Source organism: Erinaceus europaeus, chromosome 18 (genome assembly GCF_950295315.1).
Source record: "Erinaceus europaeus chromosome 18, mEriEur2.1, whole genome shotgun sequence".
NCBI classification, from domain to species: domain Eukaryota; kingdom Metazoa; phylum Chordata; class Mammalia; order Eulipotyphla; family Erinaceidae; genus Erinaceus; species Erinaceus europaeus.
The window spans coordinates 76,462,580-76,480,981 of record NC_080179.1 but is presented as its reverse complement, the minus strand read 5'-3'; the positions used below and the strand labels follow the sequence as shown (position 1 = coordinate 76,480,981).

Below are 18,402 nucleotides of genomic sequence, written 5' to 3'. Positions count from 1 at the left end.
ACTTTCCAAGTACAACAACTACCAGAAGTTTCCTAGGGTGAATCTGGTCTCTAATTCCACTTTTATCCTCTGAGCTCATGATCAAGGTTCAAGCTCTATAGTGTAACACAGGTCTCCAGAGGCGGGATGAGCCCTTCCCTTTGACCGCCACTCTTACTAGGGGGCTACAGATTGTCCTCTCACTAATATGTCAGCATGAGGATGCAACACACACACAACAGCCACCTTCTTTATGAAAATAGTAAAGACAAATTGGAATGGGATTCCAAAAGAAAATTCAAGTTCTGGAATCATCTCTACTGGAAAAAAAAAAAAAAAAAAAAAGATCTTCAATTTTCTCAACTGTATGATTTCTCAACTGTTTCCATTTATTAATAAACTGGATACTGACACAGGATAAACTGACTTGGTGAAAATTTCTAAAGACTGGTTAGCAGGGGGGAAGCACTGAAGGTTAGGATAAAACATCAACTTGGATTGGATCCAAAAGCGCCCCAAAACAACACAACATAATCATGCTTCAAAACAGCAAAACAGTCTTCAAAGACAGTATTATCCATGCCACAGAGAAAGCTGCTTAGATGATACTTTAGAACGATGGGCCTTGGGGCCAGGTGGTGGCGCACCTGGTTGAGCACACACGTTACAGTGCACAAGGACCCAGGTTCAAGCCCCTGGTCCCCACCTGCAGGGGGAAAGCTTTGCAAGTGGTGAAGCAGGGCTGCAGGTGTCTCTCTATCTCCCTCCCCCTACTCTCAATTTCTGGCTGTCTCTATCCAATAAATAAATATAATAAAACAAACAAACAAACAAAAAAAAACCCGATGGGCCATGGAGGGTTCAGTAACTTTCACAAGTACAACAAACTCAAAGACAGAAGGCACTGCTGAACAAATGAAGGTTCCTCAGAAAGATTAGATGCAAAGCATGAAGTAATGCTAAGGCAATCATGGTAGGGCTACTCAAGTTAGATTTCTGACTGTATTGAGATGGGGATTTATTAAAATCCCGTAAATGTATATTCAAGTCTACATTAATATAGTGTCTTTTTTTGCCTCCAGGGTTATTGCTGGGGCTCTGTGCCTACACTACAAATCCACTGCTCCACGCGGCCATCTTCCCCCCCACTGTTGTTGTTGCTATTGTTGGATAGGACACAGAAAAATTGAGAAAGGAGGGGAAGACAGATAGACACCTGCAGACTTGCTTCACCACTTGTGAAGTGACCCCCGCTGCAGGTGGGGAGCCAGGGGCTTGACCGGGATCCTTACACCAGTCCTTGTGCTTCACGCTATGTGCGCTTAACCTGGTGAGCTACTGCCCAGCCCCCTAATATAGTGTCTTCTTCATATTTGAAGCAGACAAGTCCATCTAACCCATTAACAATCCATTCTCATCCTTAGCTGATGCTTCCATCCTTCTGAGCCCATACAGCTCATGACCGGCAGACTTTGGTTGTAAAGATTTGACTTGGTTCATAGTCAAGATGCAAACAATGCACAGGCATGCAGTGAGTTTAGTCGGCTTCACTACAAGACCCACTCTGAACACTTGTCTAGAGACCTGCAGCAGACAACAGGCTCTGGAAAGCACTGTGCAGTGAAAGTGGGCGCACGCAGCTCTAAAGAAGTCGGTCAGGTTTGGTCACACCACCTGGGGAAGCGAGCTGGCTAGGAACATGGTGTTTCAGCCGGTCATCCCAGCCCCTTATGCATTCTGGAATCTTCCACAGCTTCCCCCACCACCTTTCTTTTATAAACAGGAAACAGATACAAAGTTTATTATAAAGAACAAAAGAATTGAAAACACTAAACATGTTATTTAATTGTCTTTTTATAAAAACAGTGGTCCGGAAGGTGGCACAGTGGATAAAGCATTGAATTCTCAACCATAAAGTCCCGAGTTTGATCCCTGGCAGCACATGTACCAGAGTGATGTCTGATTCTTTCTCTCCTATCTTTCTCATGAATAAATAAATAAATTCTTTAAAAAAAACCATATATAAGCTGTAAATTTCCCTATAACTACAATCTTTGCTTTCTTGGGCAAAGTCAGTAATACGGAAGGAGTAGCACGTGCCATTAAATAGCGGGAAGTTCACTGCTACAATGACCCAGTTGGGAATGGGGGTGGGAAACAGCTCACCCAGTAGGCACCCACTTTTCCAAGCTTGAGATCCGGCATTCAAACTGCAGCACCACATGGGAGACCTGGCAGTGGCACCCACAAGCTCCGCGGATGGTAAAGCAGTGCTGTGGTGTCTACCCTCTCGCCCTCTCTCCTCTACACCCCAAATGAAAAACAAAGAAACTCCAGTCTGGAGGCCAGGGCTCAGGGCCTGCCTAACAAATCCACCACTCCCAGCAGCCACTTTTTCCTACTTTTATGCTTTTATTTATGTTTTATAGAGATAGAAATTGAGAGGAGAGGGGAATATACATATGGAAAGACGTAGGGGCGAGAGAAAGGGGACCTGAAATAGCTCTCAGTTTGTGAAGCTTGCCCCTGCAGGTAAGGACTGGGGACATGAACCTGGGCCCTCGTGTGTGACAACACAGGGAGTGTGTACTATACCAGATGTGCCGCCACCCAGCCCTGAAAAGTCAATGTTTTTTTAAAGTGTACAAGCTTCTTAAACACATTACTAGCATCAAAGCCTCTTTTTTCCTATGTCTGCTTGGAGACTTCTACAATACAGCTTGTCTCAGTATGACTTAACCTGGCCCACAAATATTCTCAAATAAGCCCAGTATCTGTTGTCTTTAGCAGAGAGAGAGAGAGAGAGGAAAAAAGAGAGAGATGTAGGAGGAAATAACATAATGGTTATATAAAGAAACTCTCATGACAAACTCCAAAGTCCCAGGTTCAATGCCTTGACTGACCATAAGCCAGAGCTGAGCAGTGCTTAAAAAAAAAAAAAAAAAAAAAAAAAAAGCATGCAATTTGTAATTGCCAAAAGTTGGAAGGAACTCAGATGCCTGACAACAGATGAGCAGCTAAAAAGAGCTGGTATATATACACATGGTGCACTACCAGCTGTTCAAAATGATGAGGCCATCTCCTTTGCATCATCTTGGATGGAATTTGAAGATATAAGTAAGTGACATAAACCAAAAGAGAAGAACAAACACTAAATCATTTCAGTTATAAGTGGGATTTAATCAACAGGGACAGGGAGAGAGAACAGAGTGAACAGGGGACCGGGCATGGTGTACTGCATCAAAGCAAGTGACTCTGGGGAGGGAGGAGTGAGAGAGAACTTCGGGGTCCTGGTGCATAATGGAATTACACTCATGTGTCAATGACTGCACTGTAAAGCATTAACGCTCAATTTAAAAAAGGTAAGAAAAAACAGAAGGAAGGAAGGGCAACTGTCTGAATCTAGCACAAATCCTAGATGCAGATAAATAGAACAAAATGACACTGAGTCTAAAATCAATTATAGTACATTTAGTCTTTTTTTTTTTTAACTAGAGCACTGGCTTATTGTGGTGCAGAGGACTGAATCTGGGACTTGGAGCCTCTCTGCATAATTATTATGCTGTCTATCCCTGCAAATAAATGGCCCGTGTATGCTTTCCATCCCAGGCTGAAAACCCCTGTAAGAACTCCAGATGAAGGGGTTGGACAGTGGCACATCTGAAGAGCACATATGTTGTCCTGTGTGAGGACCCAGGTTTGAGCCTCCAGTCCCACCTGTGGAGGCAGGGAGTGGGGACTCACCTCCCCTTTTCTCTCTGTCACAATGAAAACAGAATCCCAGAGGAGCACTTAGATGGTTAAAGTATTTTCAAAGTTTTAGTCTGTAGGCTAACTACTGATATTGTTAAATAAAAATCACCATTATATGACACAGCTAAACTTCCTTAACTTGAACTTAAACTTGAGTAATAGAAATTCCACTGTTGAAGTCTGGCAAGTGTGACTACTACAGCACGAGAAGATCAGAAAGCGGCCTGAACTGCGGCCTGAACTACACTGCTTGCTCTTGTTACGCATCGAATCAGGAAGCCCTCGGAATCACTAGTGGTGCTACAAAGAGTCTTAGGTAAATCACACTTCTGTAAGTTAAATTCTGGGCTAGTCAAAGAGGTTTGCTTCTACAGTTTCACTAATGTATTCACATGGTTTTGTTGTTGTTGTTTTTTTTTTTTTTATCATTTTGGCCCTAAAACTGAGCCAAGAAATTATAAAAGATTTACTTTATCAGCTCTGTAACTTACAATTTACCTTCTGAAAGGAAAAATCTCACTAAGATTCTTGCTGTTGCTGTTGAAGCTTCACAGACAGAGAGAGGCAAAGGGAGAAAGGAAAAGGGCCTGGCTGGGGCCTGGCCATGTGCATACAGAGCGGGCACCGGAGCAGTGGGGTCAGCAGCAGCAGCAGCACGACTTAACGTAGGCACACTTCATAACCCAGTCTAAAGTAAACGATGAGCTAAGGCAGTTCTTCAGCAAGGTTCTGAGTGGCAACCACTGAATCTACGGACACCTCTACCAGTCTGTACTGCAGAATATGCGCCAGCAGCCCAGGCAGCGGTAGAGTGAGTGGGTCAAGTGTCACGCCCAGGAAGCACATGGCCAGAGTCTGGTTACCAGCATCACGTGTCAGAGTGGTGCTCTAGTTCATGTTCATTCTCTCTCTCTCTCTCTCTCTCTCTCTCTCCCTCCCTCCCTCCAGAGTCTGGTTACCAGCATCACGTGTCAGAGTGGTGCTCTAGTTCATGTTCATTCTCTCTCTCTCTCTCTCTCTCTTCCTCCAGAGTCTGGTTACCAGCATCACGTGTCAGAGTGGTGCTCTAGTTCATGTTCATTCTCTCTCTCTCTCCCTCCAGAGTCTGGTTACCAGCATCACGTGTCAGAGTGGTGCTCTAGTTCATGTTCATTCTCTCTCTCTCTCTCTCTCTCTCTCTCTTCCTCCAGAGTCTGGTTACCAGCATCACGTGTCAGAGTGGTGCTCTAGTTCATGTTCATTCTCTCTCTCTCTCTCTCTCTCTCTCTCTCCCTCCAGAGTCTGGTTACCAGCATCACGTGTCAGAGTGGTGCTCTAGTTCATGTTCATTCCCTCTCTCTCTCTCCCCCTCCCCAAATAAATAAATCAATCTTAAAAACTAAATAAAATCTGTACCATTCTTATGAAAGTCTTAGCATAGCTGTAATGGGAATTATCTACTCTTAAAAGAATCTGATGGGGTGGTGCACCTACTTGGGTACACGTGTTGCGATGCGCAAGGACCCGGGTTCGAGACCCTGGTGTCCACCTGTAAGGGGAAAGCTTTGCAAGTGGTGAATGTCTCTCCTCCTTCTCTATCACCTGCTTCTCTCTCAATTTCTGGCTGTCTCTATCCAATAGATAAAAATTAAAAAGAATCTAATGAGTGTCAGGCGCATTTTGAAGTGTCTGAAACATTATGCGATTTCCTTTCAAGCTATTTATACCCGTAATGATAAGAAATGGCACCCCCCACTCCCCACCTGCAGGGGAGTCGCTTCCCAGGCGGTGAAGCAGGTCTGCAGGTGTCTGTCTTTCTCTCCCCCTCTCTGCCTTCCCCTCCTCTCTCCACTTCTCTCTGTCCTGTCCAACAACAACGTCAATAACTACAACAAGGGCAGCAAAAGGGGAAATAATATTTTTTAAAAATTTAAAAAAAAAAAGAAATGTTTAAAGAAATGGCAGTTGGATGGTCAGAGAGTGCATGCGGTGGGTAGGCACATGCCTTGGCACAGACACCTTGGGGGGACTGTGGTGTCTCTCCCTCTTGCTATCTGATGGATTAAGTGGCCCAGGCAGTGACAGCACACAGGTGTGAGGCCATAGCTAAACACACAGAAAGAAATAAATGGCCTGTGCTAGGCTGGGGAGACAGCACAATGGTGATGCAGAAGACTGTCTTTCAGTGCTGAGTTTCCAAGGTCCCAGCACCACCACAAGCCAGCGCTGATCAGTGTTCTGGTGTGTGTGCGTGTGTGTGTGTGTCTCTCTCCGTCCTTCCCTCTGTATCTCTCTCTCGTTCATTAAAATAAACAAACTATTTTCTAAATTTGAAAAATGGTATTCATTATCTTAGCAAAGACCCTAGAGCAGAAGCAGATGCCTGATAGAGCAGATGCTTGATATAGTTGTCCTTACAAATACATCTCTCGAGATTGACTCAAAGGCATCCCAAACCCACACCGAGGGTCAGGGAGACGAGTGACTGAATGTCCTGTGTGGTCGGCAGAGACCTCACAACAAGGCTCCGAGCCCTTACCCGTTTCGGGCTGGCAGAATGTGTACTGGCTGCTGGAGGAGGAGCCCATGTGGAAGTCCTGCAGACTCGGTGCTTCTTCAGTGATGGGAGCATCTTCTTGACCTCCTACTTCTTCCAACTTGGGTGGCTCAAGGGTCACTATATCAGAATCGTCACTAACAGTCCCGAAGTAAACATGATCTTCAAGAGACTTTTCCTCCTCTCCCTGAGGGATCACAAGTTCAGAGATAGTGAGTCCAACCATCATTTGAGGGCTGTTCTCTTCCACACAGTTCAAAGCATGTACGACCCAAGTCAATAGGATGTGATTCTGAAAGTATGGTGATTTGGGATGGAGATAAAAGAGATGAGTCCTGGGAGTCAGGTGGTAGTGCAGTGGGTTCAGCGCAAAGCTCAGGGACCGGCGTAAGGATCCCGGTTCGAGCCCCCGGCTCCCCACCTGTAGGGGAGTCACTTCACAGGTGGTGAAGCAGGTCTGCAGGTGTCTGTCTTTCTCTCTACTACTCTGTCTTCCCCTCCTCTCTCCATTTCTCTCTGTCCTATCCAACAACAAATGACATCAACAATAATAACCACAACAAGGCTACAAGAAGAAGGGCAACAGAAGGGGGGAAAATGGCCTCCAGGAGCAGTGGATTCATGGTGCAGGCACTGAGCCCCAGCAATGACCCCGGAAGCCAAAAAAAAAAAAAAGAAAGAGATGAGTCCTGTACAACAGGGAAGGATCACTCAACAGCAAGTTCATCTGTCTGATAACGCCATCAGGGCCATAAACAGCGCACAAGCAGAGTGCACGCCTTGTCAGGTGTATGCCTAGCACAAGCAGAGTGCACACCTTGTCAGGTGTATGCCTAGGTTCAAGCTCCAACACCACATGGCAGTGCAACAGTACCCTCAGCAGCTCCAGGTCCCTCTCTTGTCTGAGTAAGAAAAGCTGGTCATGGAGAGGTAGATTCAGGTCTGCATGTAGGGGTCCTAGTGTCCTCATTCAAGGAGTGGTAGAGTCAGGCCTGCATGTAGGGGTCCTAGTGTCCTCATTCAAGGAGTGGTAGAGTCAGGTCTGCATGGAGGGGTCCTAGTCTCCTCATTCAAGGAGTGGTAGAGTCAGGTCTGCATAGAGGGGTCCTAGTCTCCTCACTCAAGGAGTGGTAGAGTCAGGCCTGCATGTAGGGGTCCTGGTGTCCTCATTCAAGGAGTGGTAGAGTCAGGTCTGCATGTAGGGATCCTAGTGTCCTCATTCAAGGAGTGGTAGAGTCAGGTCTGCATGGAGGGGTCCTAGTGTCCTCATTCAAGGAGTGGTAGAGTCAGGCCTGCATGTAGGGATCCTAGTGTCCTCATTCAAGGAGTGGTAGAGTCAGGTCTGCATGTAGGGGTCCTAGTGTCCTCATTCAAGGAGTGGTAGAGTCAGGTCTGCATAGAGGGGTCCTAGTGTCCTCATTCAAGGAGTGGTAGAGTCAGGTCTGCATGGAGGGGTCCTAGTGTCCTCATTCAAGGAGTGGTAGAGTCAGGTCTGCATGGAGGGGTCCTAGTGTCCTCATTCAAGGAGTGGTAGAGTCAGGTCTGCATGGAGGGGTCCTAGAGTCCTCATTCAAGGACTGGTAGAGTCAGGCCTGCATGTAGGGGTCCTAGTGTCCTCATTCAAGGAGTGGTAGAGTCAGGTCTGCATGTAGGGATCCTGGTGTCCTCATTCAAGGAGTGGTAGAGTCAGGTCTGCATGTAGGGGTCCTAGTGTCCTCATTCAAGGAGTGGTAGAGTCAGGTCTGCATGTAGGGGTCCTAGTGTCCTCATTCAAGGAGTGGTAGAGTCAGGTCTGCATGGAGGGGTCCTAGTGTCCTCATTCAAGGAGTGGTAGAGTCAGGTCTGCATGGAGGGGTCCTAGTCTCCTCATTCAAGGAGTGGTAGAGTCAGGTCTGCATGGAGGGGTCCTAGTCTCCTCATTCAAGGAGTGGTAGAGTCAGGCCTGCATGTAGGGATCCTAGTGTCCTCATTCAAGGAGTGGTAGAGTCAGGTCTGCATGTAGGGGTCCTAGTGTCCTCATTCAAGGAGTGGTAGAGTCAGGTCTGCATGTAGGGGTCCTAGTGTCCTCATTCAAGGAGTGGTAGAGTCAAGTGTGCATGTAGGGGTCCTAGTCTCCTCATTCAAGGAGTGGTAGAGTCAGGTCTGCATGTAGGGGTCCTAGTCTCCTCATTCAAGGAGTGGTAGAGTCAGGTCTGCATGTAGGGATCCTAGTGTCCTCATTCAAGGAGTGGTAGAGTCAGGTCTGCATGTAGGGGTCCTAGTGTCCTCATTCAAGGAGTGGTAGAGTCAAGTGTGCATGTAGGGGTCCTAGTGTCCTCATTCAAGGAGTGGTAGAGTCAAGTGTGCATGTAGGGGTCCTAGTCTCCTCAAAGGGGTGTGGGGAGATGAAAGGAAAACATAAAACCCATGGCAGCTCTCAGAAATACACTAACCTATACCTACCTCCCTCTTGGGCTGCCAGAGCTTAACTAATAGAACTTGTACGTGGCGTAGGATGAAGTGTTGGACTCTTAAGAATGAGGCCCTGAGTTTGATCCCCAGCTTTGCACATACCAGAGTGATGCTCTGGTTCTCTCTCTCCCTTTCTTTCTCATTACTAAATAAATAAATCTAAAAACAACAAGTATATGACCCGATAACCAAGAAAAGAAGACGCTTTATTTCTTACCAGCGCACAGGCTTACTCAGGTACAGCTCTATTGTGGGTGCCAATACAAAGACTGGTTCATTATGTGGAAAACTGAGAAATGTTACACATGTACAAACTATTGTATTTTATTTTACTGCTGACTGTCAACCATTAACTCCCTATAAAGAAATTTATAAAAACAAACTGATTCAACTCTCCTGGTTATGTACCTTACTAAAGTTCAGCAGCAGTGGCTAACAAAGATCATCTAGCTCACTAGTTTTATCACAAAGTGAAATACTTGAAGGTCGGGTGTCCTTTGTTCTCAGCTTTAAAATTTAACTGTCATTTTAGGTTCATGCCCTGAGAGCAGAGCTCTGGTCTTGGGGGTGGGGGGCTGCTTACACTTTTAATTATTTTTTTCAACCAGAGCACTGCTCACAATTCTAAATTGTGGAGGTACTAGGGACTGAACCTGGGACTTTGGTGGAACTTTAGGCTTGAAAGTCTTTTTGTATAACTATATATTTCTGTAGCCCTGGTCTTTTCCTATCTTTCTCTCTCATTAAAATGAAAAAAAATTTACTTAAAAAGGGACTTAATGTGGACAAAAGAGAAGCTAACTTTAACTTAAAACTGGCCAACCCTGGGCTGAGAGATAACATAATATCTATGTAAAACAGAAAAAAAAAAAAAAACCTTTCAGGCCCAAGGCTCTCAAGTCCCCGGTTCAGTTCCTGACACAAGCACAGCTAGAGCTAAGCAGTGCTCTGGTAAAACAAACTAATCAGTCTCACAGGAGCTGTTCACAGTTCAGACAGGAGCCGAAATAAACAAGTGGAAACAGAAGCTTGAGCAGCCAGGGAAGAGGCTCAGCAGAGTGCTCGCACATGTGAGGCTCTGGGTCCCATCGCCAGCGCAGCCTATGCCAGAGCTCGAGATAGCGCATCAGGTGTAGTATATGCCTTGTCATGGGCACAGCACAGATTTGAGCTGTGACGCTGTATGGGAGGTACCATGGCACAGAAAGAAGCTCCAGTGTGGTCGTGCCTCTCTATCTAAAAGGAAAAAGCAACCAAAAACGCAGACCCAACTCTGCAAAATAGTAATAATAGTAACAACAAATAGGGAGCTTGGAGATAACTTGTTCACTCAGTAAAGAAAAGACTATTACCCTAAAATCCCTAATCTCATCTACTCTGATCCTACTTTCTGGTTCTTGTTCATTAACCATCTTGTCTCAACTTAGGGCATGCCACCTTCCAGACACCAAGCTACAGATGCTACCATGACTCCACCTGACTTCTCTGGGCAGATGATCTCACCAGTGTGTCCTGGACCCTCGCATGTCCAGAGCTCTGGTTCACTAGGGAGAGATAGAAACAGGCTGGGGCTGTGGATCCACCTGTCAACACCCGTGCTCAGCGGAGAAGCAGCTACAGAAGCCAGAACTCGGAGCTCCAGCGGCACAATCGGTTAGCATGGTACTTATACAGAAGCCAGAACTCCTACCTTCTGCTCCCCATAAACAACCTTGATCCACACTCCCAGTGGGGGAGAAGTGATAGGATGAAGATAAGAGGATGCCCAACTCCCTATACTCTTACCTCTAAGTTCCTAATTATTAAACAATTTGTTATTTTATATCTTAATGCTTTTCAGCTACCAAGTTGCAAATGCTACCATGATGCCAACCTGACTTCCCTGGGCAGATGACCTCACCAATGTGTCCTGAAACCCCACCTCTCCAGAGCCCTGCCCCACTAGGGAAAGACAGAAACGGACTGGGAGTATGGATCAATATGTCAACGTCCATATTCAGCGGGGAAGCAATTACAGAAGCCAGACCTTCCACCTTCTGCACCCCATAATGATCCTGCATCCATAAACCCAGAAGGATAAAGAATAGGGAAGCTGTCAAAGTAGCGGACTGGATATGGAGCTCTGGGGATGAGCACTGTGTGGAATTGTACCCTCTTATCCAACAGACTTGTTGATCATAATAAATCAATAAAAGAGAGAGAGAGAGAAATAGCAGTCTCTATTAGCTTCCACTAAAGAACAATGCCTATGCAAGGAACAAGCGTATTTACCTCAAGAGCTGACTTCACTTCCTCCAGTGCTGGGTAGCCGGCGTCCCCCGATAACTCTGGGCCACGTTGGCTGCTCTCTGACATCAAGCAAAAATCAATCAATTACACTTGCATCATCAGTCTGTAGTCTACACATACTCCGTGTGAGTACATCAACTGTATGTGCCAAATTGTTGGGAGTGGATTTAATCAAATGTCAGAGACTATTAGAACAGTCACTCTACTATAGCTAAAAACAAAAAACCCTATTTCAAATATTATTATGTGAAATGAACAGGGCATAATACTAGAGACTGAACTAAGCTCATTTAAGAGCTGAAATCATTAAAGTTTTCAAAATTATAATCTCTATGTAGCGTCATCTATCCCTTCTAATATCAAAATGCTTATTAACCCAGTAACTCAAGGTGTTTGTGCAAACCTTAATAGATATCTGATCATGCACTTTCTATAATACAAATGATATGCTAACAGAAGTTAAAAAATATTAAAACACATAATAAACAAATAGCTGTATACAAGGCTCAGACTATATATCAAGTGTTCAGTCATCCTCATGCAAAAAGAATTATATAGAGATGGTTTAAATTTTCCCCCCATTTTTAAATGAATTATATGTCCCCTAGAACAACAGTAAAATCTGTTGAGAAAATTCCCAACAAAGATAAACCTGGGCACAGGAGTTCTGAGGAAGTCCGGAATTTTTTTTAAACAGATATGACTTTTGGGAGAGTCATTTAAAGCTCTCAGACTAAGAGATCTCTAACCTATGACAGATGACAATTAGTAGTCAGTTGAGAACAGTTATCAACACATGGGTTGAAAACAAGACTAACAGGTATTATATTTCTAGCCTTCACACATTTACTTCATTCTCCTGAATAACTTTTACATTTTAATGTGATTTGTAAACATTTAGGAAGTAATTTAATTATGAATATAAGAGTTTGCATCAAGGGAGGGGATAGATAACAAAATGGTCATGCAAAGAGACTTTCACGCCTGAGGCTTCAAAATTCCCAGGTTCAGTCCCTCGTACCACCATAAACCAGTTCTGAACAGTGCTCTGGTTAAAAAAAAAAAATGGTCCTGGAGGTGGTGCAGTAGACAAAGTGTTGGACTCTCAAGCATGAGGTCTTGAGTTTAATACCCGATAGCACATGTACCAGAGTGAAGTCTGGTTCTTTCTCTTTCTTCCTATCCCTCTCATAAATTAAATTAAATTAAATTAAATTATGAGTTTTCATTAATGATGTGAGCATTACAGTTCTCCATACATTGTGTAGTAAAGTACATCATGTAGTAAAGTAAAAAAAAAAAGAGAGAAATCTCATGGGAAGTACATGTTATATGAATACAATACAGCAGTTATTCACCATCTCTAACTAAGGAAGCATGATGACAACCGGAGAAGAGTTTAATAAAGACCAGGCAGTGGTGACCTGGTTCAGTGCACCCATCGCCAAGTTCAAGGACCCACAGGTTTAAGCCCCCTGCAGGGGGAAAACTTTACAAATGGTGAGACAAGTACTGCAAGCGTCTCTTCTTATCTATCTGTTTAATAAATGCTGTGTAATGAACGATTCTATACAGAACATCTTCATCAAGTGTCAGAGTATTTAGCTGCTGGCTACACATACAGTATCAAATAGTCGCCCAGAGGGTCAAACATGTATTACAGATGCAACAGACAAAGCCCTGGACAAGCCTCGCCAGTGGGCGCTGCGGGCCTGCCTACTTCATCCACGCTGTGGCCTAGACCTTCCGCAGCCTGAAGGCCTGAGCATTAGCTAGAAAGGCTAGCAGTCCAGACAGAAAGAAGGCAAGACTGATAATGCTGCTCAGACGTCCTGAAATAAGGGAAGAAATCAGGTGACAGAACATCTCACCTCCCTGCTCCAGTTGTACTTCTTGTGGCTCCTCTTGCTCTAAGGGTGAACATTCTGGTGTGAGCTCACAGCGGTCACGGGCTGGGCCGTGTTCAGAATTCACCATCTCGACATCAGACCCCTAGGGGAGAGAGATCATCAGAGATCGTCTACCTCCTGCTCAAATAATTAGATGTGGTGGGGGCAGAGGAGAAGGGACCGTGGATGAAGTATTGGACTCTCAATCATGAGGTTCTGAGTTCGATCCCTGGTATAGTACGTGCCCGAGTGATGCTCTGGTTTTCTCTCTCTCTCCTCCATAATGAGTATATTTGTTTAGAAATTTCAAATACTGCCAGATAAAAAGGGAATAGTGGGGGTCGGGCGGTAGCGCAGCAGGTTAAGCGCACATGGCAAGAAGCACAAGGACTGGCGTAAGGATCCCGGTTCGAGCCCCCGGCTCTCCACCTGCAGGAGGTCGCTTCACAAGCAATGAAGCAGGTCTGCAGGTGTCTGTCTTTCTCTCCCCGTCTTCCCCTCCTCTCTTGATTTCTCTCTGTCCTATCCAACAAAACAAGGGCCACAAAATGGAAGAAATGGCCTCCAGGAGCAGTAGATTCCTAGTGAGCCACCAAGTCCCAGTGATAAACCTGGAGACAAAAAAAAAAAAAAAAAAAAGGGAATAGTATCTTACATGTCTACCCTTCGTTCAGTTTAGTTCAGAAAACTATCCTAGGAGCACAAGAAAAAGGAGCCCAGAAGTAGCCACTTCCAAAGCTCAATCTCTAGCTACTTGATTTTGTAAGACCAAACAATAAATTTGAAGAGGACATTTTCACAGTTGGCTGTTCCTGTTATTTGTTGCTTCTCAGCATTTATGGAGCTGCTCCAGGCTAAGCACTTAGCCAGTTATTATGGTGCGTTCCAAGTCTCAGTCCCTGAATTCAGATTTACTCAGGGGCCTCGGATACCCAGAGGCCACAGGTTTGATGCCCAGCATCACTATATGCAAGGGCTGAGCAGAGTTTTAGTCCCTCCTGCTCTCTATCCCTCACAGAAATATTAAAGGTTAAAATAGTGCTGAGGAGATTATGCAAAAAGAGTTTCATGTCTGAGGCACCTAAGGTCCCAGGATCAATCCCTAGCACCGCCATTAGCCAGAGATGAGCAGAGCTCTGCTTAAAAAAAAATTCTAATTGTGGTGGTCCGGGAGGTGGCACGGTGATAGGGCTTTGGACTCTCAAGCATGAGGTACAGAGTTCAATCCCTGAAGCACATGTGCCAGAGTGATGTCTGGTTCTTTCTCTCTCTTCCTATCTTTCTCATTAATAAGTAAGCAAAATCTTTTAAAAAAATTCAAACTGATAGCCTATTCAGAGAAATAGCTACATGTAAATAACTACTTACAGTAATGTATACATTTTTTAAAAATTAAATAGTTAAAATAATCCACCAGTTTAATAAACTTCCCTTGCAAGATCTTTTTTATTATAGGAGTTGGGTGATGGCACACTGGGTAGAGCGCAAATGTCGCCATGAGCCAGGACCAGGGGAGCTTGTGCGCAGCGGGGCAGTGCTGATTTCCTCTCTGTCTGCTCTTACCACAAAGAAAAAAACAGGAGGAGCAACTTCTTTTCTTCTTTCCGTTTATCTTTTTATATTTATTTATATTTATTTTCCCTTTTTGGTGCCCTTGTCGTTTTCTATTGTTGTTGTGGTTATTGTTGTTGTTGTTGTTGTTGTTGTTGTTGGATAGGACAGAGAGAAATGGAGAGAGGGAGGGGAAGACAGAGAGGGGGAGAGAAAGACAGACACCTGCAGACCTGCTTCACCGCCTGGGAAGCGACTCCCCTGCAGGTGGGGAGCCGGGGGCTCGAACCAGGATCCTTACGCCGGTCCTTGTGCTTTGCACCACCTGCACTTAACCCGCTGCGCTGCCGCCCGCCTCCCAAGAGGCTTCTTTCTATCAAGGCAGAGAGAGACACAGTGCAGTGCAGTGGAAGCTGAGCTCGAGTCTGGGTCGAGCACATGGCATGTCGCGCTCACTATCCAGGCCAGCATCTCCCTCACGGCACCCCCGCCACCACAGAATATTTCATGCAGGGCCACAACTGGACCCAGGGACTCACGAGTGGCATCTACCACGGAGCCACCTCCCCAGCCCAACCTTTCCCTTTTTTGTTTTTTAAGCAAGGAGAAGGTTCATCTGACCAAGATGACAGTGAACTAGTAGGTTCTGTTTCCTTTTGCCACCACCACTATAATGAAAACCACAACACACATGGGAAACAGCATGGAGGGAACTGGGAGCTCAAAGAAACGAGCAAAAAACAAAATGAAACAAACAAACAGTGCAGGACGCGGCTGAGGAGGACAGAGAGGCGCTCACACGCGATGCGACGGGCCTCCTCCCGCTCAGCCCCAGGCTCCTGCCACAGCAACATCCACCCTCCGGGCCTGGGTTCCAGCGCTGCCACACCCCTGCTCACCCTGCTGGGCCCTCACAGCCGCTCAGTGCCGCCCTCCTGCATGCACCGCAGCAGCCCAGCCGGCACCTCCACTCTGCCACCAGCCCGTAACCAGCCCTCCCGCCCCTTTATTACAGCCCTGGGTCCACAGCTCTGCAACAGCAGGGGAAGAAAAAGAGAGAGAAACAACAGCCATATCCAGCAACTGCAGGCCACTGAAAGCAGTAATTTCAGAACTCATCTCCACAGCAACATGAGCCCTGCGGGTGAAGTCCCAGAGAAACACACCGTCACTGCCCACCGCCAGTCCTCCCACTCATTTGGGACGCACCTGCACCCTTAAACTGGTCAGGCAGAAAGCCTTCAACAGGGCCTCAGTCATACTTGGGACTGAGCCCTTGGTCTCTGCCAGCCCTGCTCAACACAGACTGCTGGTCCTGGTCGGCCAAGGAGGAGGCCTGATGGCAGACGGAGGAGGACACCCGCCAAGGAGCAGGCCTGATGGCAGACGGAGGAGGACACCCGCCAAGGAGCAGGCCTGATGGCAGACGGAGGAGGACACCCGCCAAGGAGCAGGCCTGATGGCAGACGGAGGAGGACACCCGCCAAGGAGCAGGCCTGATGGCAGACGGAGGAGGACACCCGCCAAGGAGCAGGCCTGATGGCAGACGGAGGAGGACACCCGCCAAGGAGCAGGCCTGATGGCAGACGGAGGAGGACACCCGCCAAGGAGCAGGCCTGATGGCAGACGGAGGAGAACACCTGCAATGATGAAGCGAGGCAGCAGCTTGAAGAAAATTCTGAATTCAACAGAGCTCTGCAGACCTCCTGATGAAGACTTCAGACAGACAGCCCTAAGTGTGCTCACTGAGTTGAGGTCTATACAAAAGAAACACAGCAAATTCGGAGAAATGATGAGGCAGATTATATTAATGGGTGGGGGAGATAGCACAATGGTTATACGAAGACACTCTCATGCCTGAGGCAGAGGTCCCAGGTTCAGTCCCCTATACCACCATAAGCCAGAGCTGAACACACTCTGGTAAATATAATAATAACTGATTAACTTAAAAAGAGATAACCCCCCTTCCAGAAAGCTCAGAGCACATCAAGAAAGAGAGGTCCAAATCTAAGTTGATAAAATCACAGACTAGTTAAAACGGCAAAGATCAAAGAGATGAGTCTGAAGGCTTATGTGAGACTTTCATGCCTGAGGCTTTGGAGTCCCAGGTTCAATCCCCAGCACCACGGAAAGCCAGAAATGAGCAGTGAGAAGGGGGAGGGGAAGAGAGGGGCCGGGGGAGGGGGAGGGAAGAGAAGGAAGTAGGGGAAGAGGAGGAGGAGGGGGAGGAGGGGAGGGGTGCAGGGGGAGGGGAGGGGGAGGAGAACAATGACAAGAGCAGAGTCGCCATAAAGCTGTCAAACTACTCCTCTTTGGGACACTCAAGGGCAGAAAGAAAAGGTAGCTCTGAATGGAAAAGGTCTCCACCCAAGAATACTCGGTCCTGCTAGGTGTGAAGGCAGGAGGAAGAGCTTCTCAGAGAACAGCCAAAGGAGCGTATTGCCACTGAGCTAAATGAGCTGACACAAAATGAAAATACGGTATAAGGAAATACAGCCGCAGGAGCTAAATAAGGCGAGGAAAACCAGCGAAGGCAACAGAGACCACGGAGTCACACTGCAGAGACGAGGTGAGCAGAGGGGTGAAGGGCTGCAAGGCCCAGAGTCTAAGCCCAGAGCCCAGTGGGAGTGCCATGGACAGCAGAGGGAAGGGAGGAGGGTGGGCAGCCGCTCTCTAATGTACTTCTTACACTAGTTTTATGTCTTCATTATAGAAAAACAACAACAACAACAACAACAACAACAGGGAATCCGGCGGTGGCGCAGCGGGTTAAGTGCAGGTGGCACAAAGCGCAAGGACCAGCGTAAGGATCCCGGTTCGAGCCCCCGGCTCCCTACCTGCAGGGGAGTCGCTTCCCAGGCGGTGAAGCAGGTCTGCAGGTGTCTGTCTTTCTCTCCCCCTCTCTGTCTTCCCCTCTTCTCTCCATGTCTCTCTGTCCTATCCAACAACGACGACATCAACAACAACAACAATAATGACTACAACAGTAAAACAACAAGGGCCACAAAAGGGAATAAATAAACATATTTAAAAAAATAAGAAAGAGGCAGGAGTCGGGTGGTAGTGCAGGGGGGTTAAGTGCAGGTGGCGCAAAGCACAAGGACCAGTGTGAGGGTCCCGGTTCGAGCCCCCGGCTCCCCACCTGCAGGGGAGTCGCTTCCCAGGCGGTGAAGCAGGTCTGCAGGTGTCTGTCTTTCTCTCCCCCTCTCTGTCTTCCCCTCCTCTCTCCATTTCTCTCTGTCCTATCCAACAACAACATCAATAACAACAATAATTACAACAATAAAAAACAAGGGCAACAAAAGGGAAAGTAAATAAATAAAATAAACAAATACAAAAAAACAAAGAAAAAAATTAATGCTTACTCTGTGTCAGCTATGTAAGGCCATATTACTGTGATTCTCTCTGTCCTATCCAACAACAACAGCAGCTATGACAACAATAACAACTACAACAAGCACAACAACAAGGGCAACAAAATGGGGAAAATAGCCTCCAGGAGCAGTGGATTTGTAGTGCAGGCGCCGAGCCCCAGGAATAACCCTGGAGGCAAAAGAAAAAGAAATACACACACACACACACACACACACACACACACAGAGTAACCTATAACCTTAAAAAAAAAAAAAAGAAATACATGAAACTTTAAATACAAATTCTGATTTTTCTAGTTACATAACTTTAAATTGCTTAACCTCTAAATTTCAGTTCTCTTAACAATGAAACAAGGATGAAAAGAACTTATGCCATAATGTATTGTTTAACATTTTAGGAGGATCTGGGTAGCACACCTGCTCTGTCGTGTGCCGAACTCAGGTCCCAGCCTGGCCTCCACTGCACTTGAGAAGCCTCACTGCTGCTGCTGTGTGTCATCTCCGTCTCTCTACCTGAAACACTGACTTGGAACAGTGAATCCCCAGCAGTGACAAAAAAAATTATATGAGAGTCTAGGTT

General features: G+C 46.3%; 1 protein-coding gene across 4 annotated transcripts in view; it reads right to left on the bottom strand.

Moving 5' to 3' along the window:
* CCPG1 (cell cycle progression 1) overlaps positions 1-18,402 on the bottom strand; it is a 46,504-nt gene that overhangs the window by 13,136 nt on the left and 14,966 nt on the right. For 3 of the 4 annotated variants that reach the window (XM_060178206.1, XM_060178208.1, XM_060178207.1), the window contains exons 3-6: positions 12,880-13,000; positions 10,991-11,067; positions 6,251-6,455; positions 1,654-1,749 (exon numbers count right to left, since the gene is read on the bottom strand). In XM_060178206.1, coding sequence (XP_060034189.1) covers positions 1,654-1,749; positions 6,251-6,455; positions 10,991-11,067; positions 12,880-13,000 — 499 coding nt within the window. The remainder of the gene's footprint in view (positions 1-1,653; positions 1,750-6,250; positions 6,456-10,990; positions 11,068-12,879; positions 13,001-18,402) is intronic. The other variant, XM_060178209.1, reaches the window with a different exon arrangement.